The 20,380-nt window shown below is 42.3% G+C and overlaps 1 protein-coding gene across 1 annotated transcript in view; it reads right to left on the minus strand.

The window, feature by feature from the left end:
- Positions 1-6,517: 6,517 nt before the first annotated feature.
- MAP2K6 (mitogen-activated protein kinase kinase 6) overlaps positions 6,518-20,380 on the minus strand; it is a 93,806-nt gene continuing 79,943 nt past the window's right edge. Inside the window, exon 12 of the mRNA XM_038371482.2 lies at positions 6,518-19,594. Coding sequence (XP_038227410.1) covers positions 19,517-19,594 — 78 coding nt within the window. The 3' untranslated portion in view covers positions 6,518-19,516. The remainder of the gene's footprint in view (positions 19,595-20,380) is intronic.

Below are 20,380 nucleotides of genomic sequence, written 5' to 3' on the forward strand. Positions count from 1 at the left end.
TTTTGATCATCTTTTGAAATATTCCCTGCACTGATGCTCAAAATGCTTCTAAGTCTGATGTGTTATTCTTCCAGGCCAACATTCTACTGTCTGATCCCCACAGAGAAGATTGAGTAGATGGCTTGATGTTCTCAGAGGAGAATACAAATTACCATTAGCTGTAGTCCTCCTCAGAAAAGTCAGACAGATCGTAAGAGACTATACTGTTAAGGAGACACTATCTTACGGGCTGTGGCCCTTACCCTGCAAATGTTTATTTCAACAATCAATGGATTTCTCAGGTGAGTGAGATCTACTCATGCAAGTCTTGGCAGTTTCAGGCCCAAAAGTTATAATCTCCATAATAGAGGTGTCCAGTTGTGGTTTTAGATGCTCTTTAAGAAGAAAGGATTCCACATAGAAAGACTGACTAATGAATTCTCTTTTTTATTCCATAAATTGAATACTCTACTATTATTAAGAATTTTAGAAATTGACCTTTGGCCAACAGACAACTGAAGAGAGTTTGGTGCCATCATGAGGCACAAAAGTGCTTCACCTGGTCAAAATTCATCAGTTATTAAATAACAAAGCTGGTTGAAATTTTTCAAATTTCAAAATTTGGGGGGAAACAGGGAAGTTTTGATGAATTTTTTCAGCGTTTTTGACCAACGTTGTATTTTGAAAAAAAGGGGAGAACTATTTAAATAGAAAATCTCCGCCCTTGTTTCAACCAGCTCTCATCAATATATTTACAAATGCTTTATATAATATTCTATTTCATAAACATATACATACATGAACATGGGACAAGTATGCATAGTTAAATAGGATAAGCACAGACTTCACACATTTTAAGCAGTATTGTATGGAATTGCCAATATTTCATATAATTTTATTTAAAATATTAATAAATTTAATCATGGCCCATGCTGTAACCAATTTGTGTGTGTGTGTGTGTTTTACAATTTTTTTGTGAAATGTCTGATTTCTCATCAAAAGATGCAAATCATGTATTACCTGGAGTAGCATTGGAAAATCATGTGTTACCTGGAGTAGCACTGTGGGTGTTAAAAAAAGCTTGCAAAATAAAACCAGGCAATCCCTAATGACAAGTCACTGTTGCACAAAACTTGGACCTTACGAGAATAACCCTGTTTGCAGTACATATTCTGCTTGTGTGTTCAAATTGGTAGTTTCGTCTTTATAAAATCACTAATGAAGTCTAGCCTCCAGCTATCTTCCCTTCTATTTGCTAGCACCAGGCAAAGGCAATTGACGGGCCTGCCTGATAAAAGGATGGAGGGAAATGCCCTGTTTAAGGAGCCATTCTCTTTCAGGTAGCAGCGGGAAGGTATGTTGGATTCAACATATTCTCGGACATACAAAAGCCTCATGTGGAAGTAAAGGCAGTTGCAGAGATTCTGTGTCCATCGATTATCCGTGCCTCATGACTTGTCCATATGGCACAGCCATGCACTCTAGAGGAGAGTGATTTCTAAAGCACCCCATGTTACACAACTAACTGGCCCATTCACTAAAAGCTCCCTAATGTGCATTAACATACTATGGTAATATGCACTAGGAAACTCCTAGTGCACACTTGCAGGGTCTACACAGGCCAGTTAGCGTGCAACACATTGATGGGCATTAGAAATCCCACCCTTCTAATACGTATTGCTGCACCGTGTAGACAAAGCCACAGTGTCCAAGTACACTGGTTGCAGATATCCCGTTGTTCACTCTGGGGACTGGATGGCCCATGAGGATTGATAGTACGACACGGAGCTTCTAAGCCACTAATTCTGAGTCATCTTCGCTCTGTGTTGAGCTTGATGATGTCATGGCCACGTGAAAGAGGTTTTGGCAGACTACGTTAGAAGTGTGTGCATGCCACCAAGGCCAACACACGAAAGGGCATCCCTGTTGGCAATCTGAGCAAAGAAGGCACCTCAACGGCCATGGAGATGGCACTTCCTTAGAGATGACCCCTCCAGGTCAGTCAGACTGGGATACATTGGCAAAGGAGAGTGGTGGAAGCCTGCCTTTCAGCTTTCTATGCCGTATGTTACCCAAGAATAACAACAATAATGCCTAGCTTTGATATGGCACATTTCATCAGCAGAGCTCAAAGCGCTTTACAAAGGAGGTTGATATCATTATCCCCATTTTACAGATGGAGAAAGTGATAAGCAGTATCCCCTGGGCTATCAGTACATCCCCTTTCTGTGGCACTAATTTCATTGTCCAATAGTTATGTATTATTTTTATTAGGCTTATTTCTTCTGGGCAGACCATCACTGCTCTCTGCAATACGTGAAACCCTTAGAAATTCACGTATGATGATACATATGTAATTTACACATCACATGTTTCTCCTAAGTACTCAGGCTCTTCCCTGGGAAAAGGCCAGTGTTTGAAGGGTGAAATAGCAAGAGATAGGAAATCATTTTCATCACCATCTCCTGGTGATCTCAGGTGGCTATTTTATTTTTTGTCTTTGGAGATTTATTTCCATCCAAGCTGACTGAATGATTTGTGCTTTTCTGAGATCACGCAGTTCACATGGCACTGGATCCACTTACCAAAAGATGAAAGCCAAAATAATCAAATGCATAATTTCAAAACATGCAGTGTGTTCTTGTTGGCTGTGCCTAAGTTTTTCCCCTGCAGAGAAGTTGTCGACAATGACTTGATAGCAATCTAGTAACGTTCCCTAGTCTCTAAAAATAATTTGCATTCCAGTAGAGCTTTTCATCTGAGACTCAGAGAGCATTTTGCAAATGTTCATTACCAAAGTTTCACAAAGAAGGAGAGAAGGATTTTTATCCCATTTTACTGATGGGCACACTGAGACAGAGAGAGGTCAAATGACTTGCCTAGGTTTCCAGAGTCAGTCAATGGCAGTAGAGCTATGACTAGAACCCCAGCATCCTGCTCGGATTATTAGATCATACTTCTCATTACTACACATACCACATCTTATCTCTTGCAGGGTAACATGGTTGGAAGAGAGGAGTTTGGAAAGGGAAGTGAGGACATTTTAAAAGGCAAGACTCAAATAATGTTCATGTAAAGAAGGAATATGGGCAGGCTGAACAGATGTATATATGATAAAGAGAATACAACCTGAGAGGAAGAATCAGTAAGGAAAAATGAGGGAGAAAGAACGAAAATGAGGATGGAAGGAGGAAGATGATAATGGCTGTGAGGAAAAAAAAAACCCAGACAGGCTAAACCTGTGACTTTTATTTTCATGCCTGATTTCAACTGAGATTATAAAATTAAATGTCAGAGCTATAAAAAATCAGCCCTTTAGCTGTGCCTGTGTGGGTGTGTTTAAAGGGTGTGGTTTTAAATATAAAATGCCAGTCACACAATCCTTATCCTTGTGTTTCTAAATTGCTCATCTATCTGGAACTAAAGTATAAAGAGAGAGAAAATACCAGAATCAGCATTAGGGCCCACCTCCCAGCGAGCCAAGAAGGGAAAACAATAAAGTTGAGTTTGGTATGTGAAAAGTCCAGATTTGATGGTGCTGGGTCAAAGCACTCGTGATCTTGAGATGATGGAAAGCCCTGCCGCTCTCTGAATTTGCTGACTTTCTTGGACAGCCATCATTTGAAAATGGGCTGAGATTTTGAAAGTGCAGATTGTACTTGAGCTTCCATATGAGAGATATAGCATGTCTGCCTGATGGCAACATTTTCAGTCAGTTTAAAAAAAAGCTAAATCTTTCAGAGACATAAATATACTAGTAAACACTCAACAGAGCCAAGCAGTAAGTCAGTCACTAAGCAGGTAGGTCCACTAAAAGGAGCTTAGGATATAGTAATACTGTTGTTATTCTTCTCACCCAGGACATCTGGATTGTTAATACTGATCACCTGTCTGATATTGCAAACCCAAGACTCTAACATCACACGTTCATGATCAGGGGGAAACACAGCCCAACTAGTTGGCCTAGTAGTTCAGTTTATAAAACAGCCAAATGGAAGCCAAAAGACTTGGGTTTAATCCCTCTAGTTAAGTCATCTAGATTCCTTCTCGCCACAAGCCATCTGATCTTAATCAAGGAATCTTGGCTTTCATCTCATAACCTTAGCTGAGAATCAGAATGATGAAGTCTGAAGTAATCTGTATACGAAATGCTTTAGTAATGATTCCTTCAAGCGAGATTTTTTACTGAGTTCACGATAACACTTTGATGTGTAGGGCTGTATTTAAACAATTAGAAAGCTCTCTTGAAACTGCTTCCTGTTAATAATTTGTTAACACATGGTAATTTTATAAGGCTTATTTTGTTTGATTTTTGAAAAAAAGTTGCAAGCAAATTAAAAGTAATGATTTGTATTTAAAACAACCTGTAGCCATGCATGATCCTTTATGAAAGAAATTAGAGTCTGTCTAGTCTCCTAACACTCGTGGGAATTTTGCATGCATTTCAAACCAAAAACAGATCTCTGTAGTTCGTGAAATGAACAAATGTCATCTATAGAGACTGCAACGTGTTTCTATGAAACATAGCACTTCGCTGCTTTCCTTGTAAGTTATGCAGCTCTAATCAAAAACTAGCGAGTATGAATTTGACCCAAAAGTGTGGTGAATTTGTTTTTAAAAAAATAATAGTTTCAGCTTTATTATTGAAAATGTTAGAGGTAATTGTAGGGAGCATAAACAACTGGAGCCAACTTTGAGAGGGTCTTTTTTTGGCAATGTAGGCAGTAACGTTGAAATGAGTCAATATAAATTAGTTCACAAATTCAAGTTGTCATTGCTAAATTTTCCAAAGGACACTGAAGGATTGTTGGAAGAAGCAAAGTCAGCCTGCAGCACATCCTGTGGCATGGTGCAGTGAAAGTGGAATTTTTGGATGTTTGATTTGGAATGTTTGCATTTTGGAGGAAAATATTACTCTTATCCCATGATTAGTAAACCTAAATGGGTAAAGAAAAGAAAAACTGCTAAAAGGGATTAGAAGCTGCTGGAGCTGGGGCTAACTGTGGTATAATTTTGCTTGAGAAGGTTTTTGGAGGGAAGATAAGAAGAATACATGAGAACTCTAAGAAAGAACTGTGGTTCTGTTACCCCATATTATAAATCCATAGGACCAGACCCTCAGCTTATGCAAACTGCCAGGCATTCATAGAGGAAATATAGTTAAAATTATATAGAGAGTTAAAAAGATGAATGCAATCCCCATTTAAAAATTGGAAGTACACTGTGCCATGGAGCAGTAAGATGGAACTGGAGAGGTGCCGGTCCTCCCCACCTCTTATGACCTCAGTTCGGAGCATGAGGAGACCTGAGCACGTGCAGACCAACGGACATGACTTGCCAGAAATTGCTGAACTCAGGCGCACAGTGCGCATGCATAGCCACTTGTGGAATACACATAAGGGCCAGCATTCAAAGAAGAATGGAAGTTACATCCTGCTCTGAATTCTGTGACAGTGGGGGACCTCTTTTTGATGAATGGTATTTTCCATTGCTCGTATCACAGAGTGGTATCCTTCTGAATATTGGAATCTGAAGAAGTTTTCTAGCTTTGTGAGACAGTACTTGGTAATCTAGTGAGAAAACATGCCCAGCACATCTCTCCATTCATTTTAATAACTTCCACTCACTGCCAATGTGTTTGTTTCTTGACCCCTTTGCAACGGAGAGGCCTTTTATTTTATTCATCTCATTCAAGTCTCACCAGTCTCCAAACAGCTATACAAACTAGTGACAGCTTGACCACCTCACAATCGGAAGGACATTTTGGATCCTGAAAGTTCTCAGCGACAGATCACGAGGGTGTGGAGCAAAGTAATTTAAATGACTCTGGTTATCCTGTGCAACACACACACGCCAGTTAGAAGTTCCACTCTCCAGCTGTTTCTAGGGGGTGGAGGTGCATTGCAGACACTGATATTTACTATTAGTAGTTGTAGTTATAAGTGCAGTAGCACCTAAAAGCTCCTGTCATGGACCAGGGCCCATTATGGTACGTGCAATATAGACACTTCACAAAAAGACAGTCCTGTCCCAAATGCCTCTAGGAAGTAGCTGTTTCTTCTTTCTTTTTCTAAACTCTAGGAAATTCAATGGTGCTATGCAGCTGTGTTAGGAGTGGGATTTACTACAGGTCTCCTGACTGCTAATCCAGTGCCCCCATCTGCTAACCCAAAAGCCTCTCAGTTAAACATTGCAACGGTGGGGTAGCATGCGAGAGTCAGAAAGTGGGGCTGACTGGAAACAAACTTGAATCGGAAGGGAATCCGAGTTGTCCCTTTCCTTTCTAAATTTCACTCAGCTTGAATAGTGAAAACAAACAGCAGAATCAGTGAACAAATACATTAGAGCTTTAACATTCTTCTAGGGATTTTAATAATTTACAATACATTATTAGGAGTAACTTGTAATATGATTTTTGACCCAAGTGGATCCTGTCACTATCCGGTATATATGACAAAAGCAATACTGAAAATGTCCACAATAGCTACTGTAAGTATGCCCTACAGGTATTTTCCGATTAATACATATAGACAGCACCTTTTAAAAATTTCCTTTATTTTTTTGTACATTTTCTGAACTCGACCGACATACCATTGTTATAAAGAAGCCCGGCTCTTTGAATATTTAATCCCATACCACCAGTTCACATGTGGTTATGAAAAGTCTCAGCAAAGAGGTTATTGTTGTTTTGTTTTTTCCTTCCAAGCAGTTGTCTGAATCATTTGCTGGTTGAACACAACACTGAGCAGAACACACACACACACACACACACACACACACAATGCCAAGTTTAGCAAACACATGGCTGGAAAATGGTTACAGTGGTTGAAGTTTCAAAAAGGTATTATTCCCCTCTTCTCTCAGCAGCAGAATTAACCCTATGAATATCCTGAGAAATAAGACCAGAGGGTAGTAGAGTTCCTCCCCGCTACCAGTTTTTTTCAAGTAAAAGTATAATCTCCCATTTTAATTTGTTGAAGTGTTTAGGATAGGGATGGGGAGGGGGGAAGGACAGACAGTAGTGATGTAAAGAACACCTGTTCCAATGTTTTACCCATGTCCTCAATCCAATAGAATGCTGATTCGTAAATTGTTTAATTAAAAAAAACCACACACAATATTAAATTACAGCACACACATTGTCACACAGCTGGCTCTAATGTCAGCTTCTGACTGTTGATCATCTTCCTAATTCAAGAAACCCCAGAGTTTGGGATGAAACAAACATGCACGCGCTAGGAGGACTTTTACTTTAAAATACTCTTAATTCAGAAGTTTGGAGGAATCTTTATGACGGTGAATTCTCATTAACAGGCATATAGCCCAAATCTGGCAGCATTTTTTTTTTTTTGCAAACCATATCTCTAACACTTGTTCACAGTAACTGGCTGTGGCAGATCATATACAGAAGAGAAATACAATACGGCATGAAGATGTACATGATTTCCTGCAAAACACTTGAACACTTGTAATATCTCAGCCTAATCCAACTCCCACAAAAGACAATAGCAATTGGATCGGGGCCCTACATTATGGTTTGGGTTGTTCTGTTTTTCAGTAGGGAAGAGCTACCTAGCCGATGCAAGGAAGCGAAACAAAAGGTTTCTAGCCAAATTGCCCGGCTTTTCAATACATTTCAATGTCATTTTCAACCATTTTCATCTATCTTGACATAAGAGGTTTGGATCAGCCACAGAATTTATGTCTTCATCATATAGCCTATGTTACCAGCTCATGTATTCTTATAAGGGCATCTGAGGTTAGGAGCTGGTGAGCAGCAGTGGGAAAACACACTGCAGGGGAAACAGGCGGACAAAGACTTGGTAAATAAAACAAACATAAATCAATGAAAAGATGGATGAAAAGTTTGATGTACTTTTGCCAATAAATAAATATTTTACATTAATTTTTAATCTCTCGTACTGTTTTAAAAATCTCCTAAATGGCAGATTTAACCTCCCCTATCCACACACACACACACAAACACACACTCTTCTGACTTAGTGCAGCTTTGTATTAACTTTAAGACAGGTTACTTGTGCATTTTGAAGCAGAAAGCTGCAATGTTTATTACCTGCTTTGATAACTCCATTTTCTCCCAAACAGTATTGGAAAAGCAGAAAGTAAATTGGGGACAGACATTTCCTTAAAATTCACTTCAGATGCATGAAAACATTTAGACCCATGTCCTTCTGCGATCCTTACTTCTAATGAGTTCCATATTCTGCAACCCACTTCCCAGCATTTGTTCACAGAAACACCAACACAAGAAATTAAGAGAGAGATGCAGAGACTTCTGTTGGCAGAAGGGCCAGTGAGATTTTCATACCAGCAAAAGAGAAAGGCACCTTTACAAATGGCAGGAGGGAAAGATAAAGAACAAGACTTGCTCTGACTTCATAGGGAATTTTGTTGAAGAGCAGGAATGAGCCCTCAATTAGTTACTCTACCGTTTCATCATCCAAAGAGCGCATACCTGTTCTGTCCTCTATATAACACATGAGGAATGTAAGCGGGTGCATGTTTTACCCTACCAGGCCACAGGGCTTACTGATTTAATAGCTGCTGATTGCAGTGGGTCTACTCCTGGGATGGCTTGCAGAATCAAGCCCAAAGAAGTCACCCACTACCTCTCAATTCAGAATAGGATTAACTATCACAGCCTGGTTCTAGCAGCAGATCCTTGCCATGGAGTATTCCAAGGACACGGTGCAAGAGGTGTTGGTGGCTATATTCTGCCTTTGGAATGCGTGCGCTATGTCTGCGGATATCAATGGAAGTTGTGTCATATCCAAGGGCAGAATTTGGCCCTCCGAGTCCATGGGTGGCCTATGACCTCGTAACACAATAATCATAACCTTTGATTGACATCGAGTGACTGTCTGCCTGGCAAAGAGTTAAAGAAAGATTGAAATGCTCCATGCAAATTTGACATATAAAGGGATGGAGCAATCAAGTCGAGCAAAGACTTAGACAACCAAACGTCTTTAATCCATGGCAAAATCACAGATTTTTTTTTTTCAGGTGGAGAATTACAGGCATTTAAAAAAAATTTAAAAGGTCTTTCCTTGCAATTGCCAGTGACTGTTTTGGTTAATCACACTGCGATACTCTCAGAATTTACTGACCCCATGAACCTTAAACTCAGTCAATCTGTTTTTGAAGTCACTGTTACACCCAAATTGGAACTCTCCCTCATCTAGTATTACTATTGTTTTTATTTTGGCTGCAAGATCTATTTAGAAACTTCCAGGACTTTCAATTAAAAGGTGTAAAAAAAAATCTTATTCCCAAGTTTAATTACAGGGCGGAACAAGTTAAATTTCAAACTGTAACAAATATAACATAAAATACTAATTAGCCAGCAAGACACTTGCCATTTCAACAGTCAGAGGATAACAAAGAAAGATGTAGGTAAGCATATGGGGACAGAGACAATGGCTTTCTTTAGTATATTTTGGGTGCTACCACAAATGAATAAATAATAACGAGAGAATAGTTTCCATCTGAATGTATGGAAAAGCAGGAGACGCTGCTTTACATGTGTCCATTTGCAATACAACTGGTGTTCCATTTGTTTTTCTACTATCTGATTCTAGAAATTTCATCGCAAGATGTTTTTGCTTTTTACAAAAATTCCCACTACCCCAGGAAAGAGAAGATTGTAATGCTGGAAATTTGGAAACTTCATTTGTTTCGATGCCAAAAAAAAAAAATCAATCTTGGCCAATTTTTTTAAACCACTTGATTTCAAAGTTTCAGTCATTTCTAGGTTTTTTCCCCCTTGACAAGTGTTCATGTTTATTCCCAACTTGCAAGAAACAAAATTTAGCAGCTTTTTTTCCAAAGCTAATTTAATTTCACCAAATGGAAGTGAAATGCAAAGTTTCAAGATTTTCAAGATGTTGCTGTGAATATTTCAGCCAACTTTGATCAGTACAATGGCAGATGTCACTGCAAACACCATTCACATGATTCACAGCTTCAGAGATAATGAAAAGGTGACATAGCTTTGAAAATTTATTAGCTATGGTAGGATATATCTACAACAATTAGTGCCACATTCTACTGCTATTGACATTAATGTACTCTGATAGAATTAGGGTCTAAATCTAGAGTGAGTGCTCTGTGTTGGATGGAGAGTTCTGCATTTACACCAGAGTACATTAAAGCAGAATTATATCCCGATTATATAGCTATGATTCTGACTGCAGTTTATTTCTAAGTTTAGAAATACCATAGGCAGGTGGTAACTTCTTAACTCTTCTGCTGCCCTCTGCCAGCTCACAGTAGACCCTTAATATACCTCCTTAATACACCTCTCACATCTAGTACTTCCTATCTTTTCACAGTATTCTTCTTAAACAAAATACACAACTGGACTGAGAAGGACTAAAAACTTTAAGAGACTGTTCCTGCAAATTCAGGGATGGTTGAATGTTCTTTTAGTTGAAAAAAATACCACTCTTAACTGAGGAAAGAAACGTAATGTTCCCATCCTTTGGTATTTACAGTACTTCAAAATTCACCTGCCAGTGTAACAGAAAAATGTGTAAGTAAAAGGCTGGACTGGATAAGTCAAGAAAAATGCACTCTACTGAGGCAGAACTACCGGCACAAAAACCAAACGACAGTCCAGTGCCCAGATCTTCAGCTGACCTCAGTCACTGTAGCTTCACTGAAATCAACAGAGCAATGGTGATGTATATCAGCTGAGGTTTTAAGCCGTAGACAACAGCCCATCTGCCCCCTGTTCTGAAAGTCTATTTCAAAACCTCTTCCCTTCAATTAGGACTAATTCCTCACCCTCCTTCCTCACAAATATACCTGTATGTACAACAACCTGAATCTGTAGCAGCTTATCCTTCATTAATACTCTGTGCGATACAAGGGACGGGCCAAGTGTTAGTTATACAGCACATCTGTACTTCAAAAGTGCAGTCAATGCTCCTGTTCCTCTCTCAGTCATCGGAAGGAGTGAAGCACCCAGCAGAAACTTGGGCTTTTCCTCATGGATTCTGTATGAAGAATCCTATTTCCAATGAGATGGCACAAGTCATTTCATCCTGAGGCTGCAGGGCCCAGTTGCTCATAGATCACTAGGCCAGAAGGGACCTCTGTGATCATTTAGTCTGATCTCCTGCATAGGACAGGTCAAAGAATTTCCCAACCTAATTCTAAGATGACTGCTCTCACCACCACACCGTGGCCAAAAGTTGTACTCTAGTCCTTATCTCATGTTGTCTTCTGGCACAAATTGGTGTGTGTCATTTCTGCATACACACGAACAGAGAATACACCTGGACAGTCATATCACAGAATCTAGCACTGAGACTGAACTATATCAGGGGCCACCCAGTTTCAAAAGGATTGAATGCCTAAATCGCATTTACCCTAAAGCTCCTTTACACTGTTCTGGCACAGTGGAGGCACCTTAGTGTAAGTGAGACTCAAGACCACTATCACCTTCTAAAGGTGAAGAATTAGGGAAGAGATATAATGAGAACTGGCCTGAATCTTTCCTATAGTGCGCACCAAAAAGACATTTTTCAACCAAGTTAAAAAACTTGGTTCACTTTCCCCCCTCTTCTATTTAAAAATTCCAGAATTCTGTCCTTATTGGGTTTGGCTGGGCCCAGAAGTGGAAGTAACATATCAAAATATCATCAGAGAAGCTATAAGAAGGTTGTTCTGCTCCGGTCAAACCCACGATGTATTGGAAATCTCAAAATGACGTCTGATCTTGTGAGATTTCCATCACTACTTCCAGAGGACTTCAGAAGCTTCTGAGCTTCTGCCTGCTTATCCTCATGGAACCACTCAACCCCTAGAGTTCTGCCTCATTGCTTTAGGGAACCTGTAAATCCTTCTGGGAAGTAAACACCGTCCACATTGCAGCATGGCTGTGGATGTGACAGATTCAGATCTCTGTTCCGTTGGTGTAAATCCAGACTTATTCCATTTCTGGAAAAGGTTTTATCGAGCGACACTCTGATAGCAACAAGCCAAGCTGGGGCATGCATTAGTGGGCCACAGGTACACCGCTCAGCTGGTGGTAGTCTGCCATTGGAGGTATGCACCCATGGATGATTTAATGTGGCTCGCTGCTGTATCATGAGTCACTGGACAAAAAATAAAATAAATAAATAAAAAGGATCCTAAAAACAACAGCAGGCAACGCCCCCGCCTCCCAAAAAGCTGCAGAAATCCCAGGAACACAGGGCAAGCCTTAAAGGGTGGCCAAAAAATGAGATGAGGACATTGGTAGCCAATAGTTTCCATGCAGCTTTGGGATGAGAACTTTAAAGGTATAACAGCTAGGTGTAAAATAACACCCGGTCAAATTCATCCCTGGTGGACCGCCACTGGCTTCAATGAGGAATGAACTTTCCCTAATAGACCCATAAGTCATCTATTCCTTGTAATAGGATATTCAAAGACAATCCTAAAAGGTGTCTCCTCTCATTTCTTGGCTTTGTAGAACTTCCCTTTCCTCTCTTGTCTTTGTACTGCTGCCAAAGTCATGTCCTAGAAACACACTGCCAGCTAATTTATCCTTACCAGCTAATACATGTTCTTATGCATATCTACTCCCTAGCCACATTTGTCAGAGTGGATTTTAGTTGATCTCAAAGTTCTGCGGCTCTTTGCTCTAAGGCCTGCACTGTGATTGCCTTGGGGAGATGAGAGGGGGGTACAGTAGGAATCAGTACTTGGTAAAAAACATTTTGATGTTGCAAAGGGATGACTTGTGTAGTTGGGCCATGTGCTAAGCAGATGCACCAGACACGGGAAAGGAGCTATCTTCCCTCCCGGGCTGCTTAGTGGCTGTAGCAGCCTATGGTATATGGGATGTACCACACGGGCATACTCAGTGAGCTCTTATGCTCTGCTTCCCACCAGGAGCAGAAGGGAAATAGGAGGATCAGCACTGTGGCCAGTTCCTTGGTACTTCCTCTGTCTGCTGCCATTCAGGGACTCCTCACACATCTTCCATTGTTAGATTACAATCCATTTATGCAGCCCAGCAGCCAGAGGTCCATGGGAAATCTACTAAGGAACAATCCTTTGCTCAACATGCTCACATTTTGCAACGCGACTTTGTCTCTCCTCTACTATGTTCAAAGGAAAGCATCAACATTGGCATCTGAGATGGGCAAAGGGAAGGCATCAGGACTATTACTGAGCTCTCACTTCTCAGACTGCCAGTGCGGAAGATCATTCTGCTGCTTGACTTTCCTGGAAGATTTCTTTCTTCTGTGCCACTACTGGAAATATTTTTTTACTAGAGAGGGTTTGTGCTACCAAGCATTGCACAGCAGTCATCTGCCCATAGTTCCAATACAACGGTGTCCTTGCCATGCCCACAATAAAAACTCAGTCAACAACCTGCAAAGGCAACAGGTTTGGGAATAAAAAATAAAAACCCCACTGGGAAGGAGCAGACACTCTCCTAAGTGAAATCAACTGACTTTATTGCATGGCATTGCAGGGGTTGGTTAATGCTCTTTCAACTAGAGAAACACATCTGTCTCCTAGGGAGACCTCAACAGCAGCTGTTTCTTCCCATCAAGGTGTGGGGGAGCAAGAGCTCCTGCCTGCCAGAACTCATCAAATTCCATATTATCCACCTGCTCCACTAAAGGCTCAGCTGAAATATTAATTTGGAGATCTGATCTTTTTTCACAAGAAACAATCTGGATTTCATAGTGGAGCAAAAAGGCCAGCTGTGCAGACAAAGCTCTGTAACACCTCCTTTGCTGCTAGTTAACAGCTTTCAAGGAAACAATCAACTAGGGGAGGAAGTTACAGACTATAAAATATGTGGACATCAGGTTATGTCTCTTTTATATGCACTTCTCACCCCAGCCCTCCCACTATACAAATACATATGCACAACAGGGAGACAAGATTCCTTAGACATAAACAGCCATAACGCGGCAATAAAGATTAATGAGTGGAACTTACTACTTTATGTGAATCCAGGGGAAATTTCCATTCATTAAACTTTATTATTGTAGAATAGCTGTTTATGCAAAAGGGGCCAGAGTCTCAGCCGGAGTAAATCAGTGGAGCGATGCCAATTTATGCCAGCTGAGAATCTATAGCCCTAACAAGTCCCTTCCCATTTTTAGGGACAGGAGATTTTATTCCATTAATAGCAGTAAGCATTCTGTAATGTTCCCCCCATCCACCAATAAAAGCAGACCAGTGAAGGCAACTGTTTGTCTTGATCCCGCTCCCATTAGCAAAACTGAATATAACTAATTGCTCAGTAACCGAAAGATGTCAATAAATAGGAGGAAATTCAATGAAAAGCAAAAATATGTATTTAAGAGGCTAGAGGGGCCTGATTTTTGAGCTGGTTTGGGGGCATGCTAACCTAGGAAGGATGTGACAATGATCTCCATCTGAAAGTGTGTAAGCACCAAGGATGGTCCACAGAGGATGGACATCAATGGGATGGAAGAGAAGACAAGGAGCATTTTGACATGTTTTTTGCAGCAGGGACAAGAAGTGATAGAAGCCATTTTGCTTGAGACTTTTACAACTACACTGGGCCAAGCTCTAGTGAATGGGCTGCAAGGATACATGCTGCATTGGTAGGGAAATGGATAAGATGGCCTACCAGGTCTTTCCCATCTATAATTTCTATGAAAGGTTTGAGGCAGACTCTTCTACTGAAGCGAACAGCAAGAAATACTGGCCATGTTTGCGTGTGTGTAAATGCCCTTGTTGTGTCCTCCCTCTGCATATCAAAGAGATCCTCTCGCTCCACCCACTGCCTCCTTCTGCTGGAATCTATAGTGTAGACACAATCCTCATTTCACACCACATATCATCTGGGGCTGAAGGGAACAAGGGTGTTGGCATGACACCTTTGCCGAAGGAGCAAGCATAGGAGGCCCTTGTGAAATATAGAGAGCCTGGGGCCATATTCTGGCTGCCTCTTGGTGGCCGTGTAAGGTAGGGAGGGACAGGGTGCAGGGAGCTCCTTCGTTACCAGTGCCCATATGCAGAAGGCCACCAGCTAGCTGAGCCAGGGCTTCTTAAGCACAAGGTGTAGGGCAGCAGCACTGTATGCCCCAAAGAGAGCACGACTGGGCGGACTGGCATGGCTACGCCCCACCCCCTCACCTGCCGATGTGCAACGGGGCACATGGGGGAGTGCGTGCTTCCCCATTTAAAGTGCCATTTCTGAGCAACGCCCTCTCTAGCTCCCCCTGCCTCCAGACACTGCCGCTCCACCACCACAAACCTAGCCCCTGTGGGCATGAGTTAGGAACAACTCCTCAATAACCAGCGAACACGGTAAAAGAAAGGACAGATCTCTGTTTAAAGTCTTATGTACTGCCTGGGAAAAATCTTCTCCAGAACAACAAAATCCTACCATACAAACAGCAGCAACAAATCCGCCCCAGCCCCAGCCTTCCCTCTGAGCATGTGATGGAGTGAAGGACCTCTTGTGATGTCCAGAAATAGAGTCTTGGGAAGCCACTGACAGAACACTTTTCACCTTCACTGCATGAGCCAGAAAATTAACCCTCAATACACCCATCCTGGTAGGTGTTATCTCTATTTTTACAGATGGGGAAACCGAGGCAGAGATTACACACCTGCCCACTACCACAGTGTTAGTAAAAGAGCCACCACAATGGTAATCTAAGCGTTTAAGGAATCCTGGCTCCCAGTCTTGTGCTCAGACCACTAGGCCATGTTTCCCCCAAGACTACCTGTGGCACAGTACTTACAGAAGGTTTCAAATGATCCCCAGATGATACAAGCTTTGTTTTGATATTTGCCCAAGATGGACGCTGAGATACAGAGCAAATCTCAAATTTCTTCACTGACCCGCACCTAATATGGTCATTTATACGGGCAAAGTGGGTGTGTAATGCTACTCAATCCGAATTTTCCACTCACATCACCAGTGGCAAATTACATTTACTCTGCAATGATTCAAGTGCATGCCCAAGGTGAAAGGCAGCAGAGAATCAGGCTTTTGAACATCAGATAGAGAAATGGGGTGACTGTTTCTTTTCAATAGTCCTTCTTTCTTGTTTTGTTATAATGCAATTAAACCAAGAAGATTTTGGACGAGCCAGACATCACAAGAGTAAAAAGCACAAAAGAAAACATTCGACATGTAGTGTTGAGCCATGCACAATTCCGTTTATAGGGTTACGAACTGCATACAACACTGACAGTGTTGGAAAACGCTGGGGATATTAATATCTGCTGTTAATACTGATCTTTGACGGTATCCCATAAATTCAACCCGTCAGTTACCATGGCACTGGAATAAAGGTGCTCTGAGGTCAAGGGAATTTGGTGTCCAAATGAGACTTATATTCCAAGAGAAAAGAGGCAAAACCGATCTTTAACGAAAGCATCAGATCCATATGCAGGAAAACCAAAGGCTGGTTTTAAATGTCATGTTTTTCAAGTGAGAATTGACGCTGGAACCAGCTCTATAAGCGGGCTGGCTGGACTTTTGCTGCATCTGAAGACAATCAATCAAAACAGCTCAGAGTCTATGTGTGAGAGAGAAAAGACACACACACACACACAAAGCTGAAAACCAGGGCGCAGATTATGAGCCCCCCCGTGGCCTTTAAAATTACACTGAAACGTAAAAGAACCTTGTGTTTCATCTGCAACAAAACATCTCCTTGGAAGTTCCCCCTGGGATCACAAGAGAGAGAGATAAAACTTACAAAGGGGTGCTGACGCAGGAGAGCAAGGAACCTCTTCACACAAAGGGTATTGCTATGCTGTAATCACTGGGCACGACTGCAGCTCGAGCAGACAGACCCAACCTAGCTCTAATTTAGCTAGCTCAGCGCTTAGGACAGGGAAACCGAGGCAGCATGACTTTCAGAGCAGGCTGTGCAAGCCAGCCTGGAACCCTGGGAAATTATTGGGCTAGCCCAATCTGCAGCTCACACTGCTGCCGCTTCACGTCTCCGGGACCCAAGCTAGCTTTGCTTGGGTACGTCTGCTCAAACGGCAACCCCTGTGATTATAGCACAGACATACTCGAAGTCTTTTGCAACCAATTTAATTCTTCAGGACCCTGCGCCCCCAGGGAATTGTCCCACAATCCAAACTCTGAACCCTCCAGAGGCTCCTCAAATGACGGACGTAGCAAGTATGTGGTGCAAAATGACGGGATCCTGGTGAACGAGACGGTAGAACTCCCATAAGCACTTCAATTACTAATGACCCCCGCCCAGGACAGATGCAATGCAAATTACCATCCTCCCCCTCTGACCTTGCAAAGGAACAATGCAGCCTTGGGGAGTGGGATCACTTCACGAATGGATGCTTTGGGCTCGTCCAGAGTTACACCCATTTCCACCAGCTGACGATATGGTGGAGAGTGTGAAACAAGGCACAACTTGGCCCTGAGTCTTGTGCCGCAGTGAGAACTACTCTTCGGGCAGTTCCTTTCTGGGCCTGAATGGATTTCGAGGGATTTCAGCTAGGGCTGCTGCGGGTTTTCATATTACTTTCCCTCTCCCCATCCTAGCTCTGTCTCAGTGGATCTTCCTTCCCCTGATACGGGTGAGAAAGGGAAACGAATGCGGGGGAGGCCTAAGACTGGGTCAGAGCAGGAGCTTTCTGTTTCTCGTGATGCAATAGAAAAGGCTGCCCTCGGCACATAAGCTGGGGAAGAGGAGCTCTCTTGACTGGCATAGCACCAATTTTCCCAGCTGTTCTGGAGCGACATGGGGCTCGGCTCCCAAATCAGCAAATCTGGAGCTTCTGTCTGTGACCCTCCCAGCAGAGAGGAATAGTGCTGTGAGGGTGGCTTTTAAAAGACAGAATGGGGAGACAGACATCGCACATGCATTCTGCCTCGCCGGGAGGGTGAGAGGGAAGAGATCAAGGGAGACAAGGCGCAAAGACCGGATTGCAGTTAAAGAGCCAAGTCAGGAAAGCTGGTCAGGCCATGTTCTGCTTGGTGACACCAAAGTGAATCCGGAGTCAGAGGAGTCATCGAGAGCAGAGCTAGTGTCCATCTGCTCACCCTACAGAGCACCAGTTACTGTGTTAACAGGAGAACAGCATTCTTGTGCTGTCTTTCCCTCCCATCCTGACATCCCCAATGTTCTTCTCCCTTGGCTAGCAGTTTTCTTTGGGGACCACGTCCAATGACAACAAGCTCCTGGGATCGATGTAGCTGTGGTTTCCTTGCGGGTGTTCCTGTACTGAAGCCCTCTGAGGGGCACCTGCAGCGTGTGCAATAGCCTAACACACACAGCTGCATCGATCATCCTGACCGGCCCTGGATGAGAATCAAACCACACTCCAGCAGGAGTTCCTGCGGAGCTCGCTAGTGTTTCAAATAACTGTGGTAAGTTCAGGGGATTTCTGTCTGTGTAGTGCTTGGAAATTTGGAAACCCACCCTGGGACGTAATCCTCTGTCCCTGCTTCCCCCTTTGCAGATATCCAGCCATCCATAATGTTCCTTTCCGTTCAGGGAGGACAGGAAAACTACCTTCCGAGGCCAAAACCACCACAAAACCTGAACTCTAACATCAGCACAAGGTTCTCTATGGAACACTCCCGAATTCATAGCCAGGTGAGGGATCAGCTATTGCCTCTTCACATTGCCACGCACTTTAAAACGAACCTTTCCTCCCTGCATTAGTCCCAGTCACTACGTTTCTGCCTCAGGACATCGCTACCTGTCAGACACGCGTCTAAATCGCTGGAACCACAGGCTTTAGCAACGCCGTGTGCTGGGAATGCACCACAAACGCCATGAGAACCAAGCTGTGTTTCCTCTTTACGTGTCATCGGAGCAATCTCTCCTGTGCCCGACCGAGTCCCACATCATGTGAGATCCTACCAATCCCCTCAGTGTGTTTTCCGAGGTAGCCCCGGCATTTGAACCAAGATCCTTGTTAAAAATTCTTTAACAATGCACATTAAATAATTTTCCACAACATACAGGCTTCTTTTTTTTTTCCTTTTCTCCTTTTAACCCTTTCCACAGCAAAGCCCTATAAATATTGCTTGCTGTAGCCTCATTTTCTTCAACATCATAACACGTTCATTCTCATATAAAACAGTAATCTATTCAATCCAGCACTTAACATAAATATTAAAATAATGGAAGGGACAAAATATAAATCTACATACAACTTCATGACTACCATAGCACCTATTACCATGACAAAAGCAATTCAACAGAAACAAGGGAAGAAGGTTGAGGAGAAGGTTGGGGCATGGGGGGGATGGCATTTTGACTGTCATTAAATATTTCAATCACCCTTGTTAAAAATGTTTTCGTTTGTTTGTTTGAAGGGTGCCAACCTTATTAAAATTCATTTCACTAACCAGTTCACTCTATGTCACTATGGATACCAAAGAACCCTTTAAAAACATTGGAGAGGCGGGGATTTAAATTTTTTTTTTTAAAGGGCGACTTTCTATTGGTGCTTTCGTGACCAAGCCCCGCCGCACACCCCTTTTCCCCTAAACCCACCAGTCCACAGAAAGGCAAATCGTGTACAAGTCCGTTTCTCAGTCTCCCAGAATGAGTTTTACAAAAGAAGCCACGTCTGTCTCTTTGGATTCGTGCTGGGTGAAGAAAGGGTGTTGCTGGGAAAGAAAAGAAAAGAGAACATATTAAAATGTACTCTTCAAACCCTAACCACCGAGCTGACACCCTCAGTGTCAGCCTGGCAAAATTCTACTCAGTTGGGGAAAGTCTTCCTAATAAAACAACATTGTTTCCCCTACTAGCACCACAACGGTGTCATTCAGGTGGGTAAGTACATATCATGTCTGGACTGGTAAATGAAGGAAATGTGGATTCTCTATATCTGGACCCAGATGACCCTGCAGTTTTCTCTGGCTCTCTATCTCCAGTATCCTTGGCTCTCTACTGTCCCTCAGTTCTGGCAGAGATTAGCAGTATTGGAATGGACTGCTCACTCAACTCTACATGGGTGTATAACGTAGAACTTCTATTGGTCCAAGAGTGGAAAGGCTCCTCCTCTCTTCCCAGATGAAAATAATAATGATAACACTTTGTCAGCACCTTTCATCTAAGAATTACAAAGTGACCATCGGGGCAGGTGAACCCCATGTGGGTAGGAATAGATGGAAACGTCCCGACAAGCCCACAACAAAGGGAACAAAGCAATCCAAGGTGTAAACAACATGGCACATGAGAAGATCACAATAGATACAGGTTTACAAGGATGCTTTGGGCCCAAGGCAAAACAAGGAAGGTCAGACAAATGCTGGGCACATTAGCCTTTAATTTGTCTCTTTCAAATATATATATATATGATGTATATATTATAAATCAAAGGCATTGGATCATTGAACTGTTAAAGAAAGAAAGAAAGAAAGAAAGAAAAAGAAAGAAAGAAAGTGGTA

The sequence above is a fragment of the Dermochelys coriacea genome, chromosome 14 (assembly GCF_009764565.3).
Source record: "Dermochelys coriacea isolate rDerCor1 chromosome 14, rDerCor1.pri.v4, whole genome shotgun sequence".
Lineage (NCBI taxonomy): Eukaryota > Metazoa > Chordata > Testudines > Dermochelyidae > Dermochelys > Dermochelys coriacea.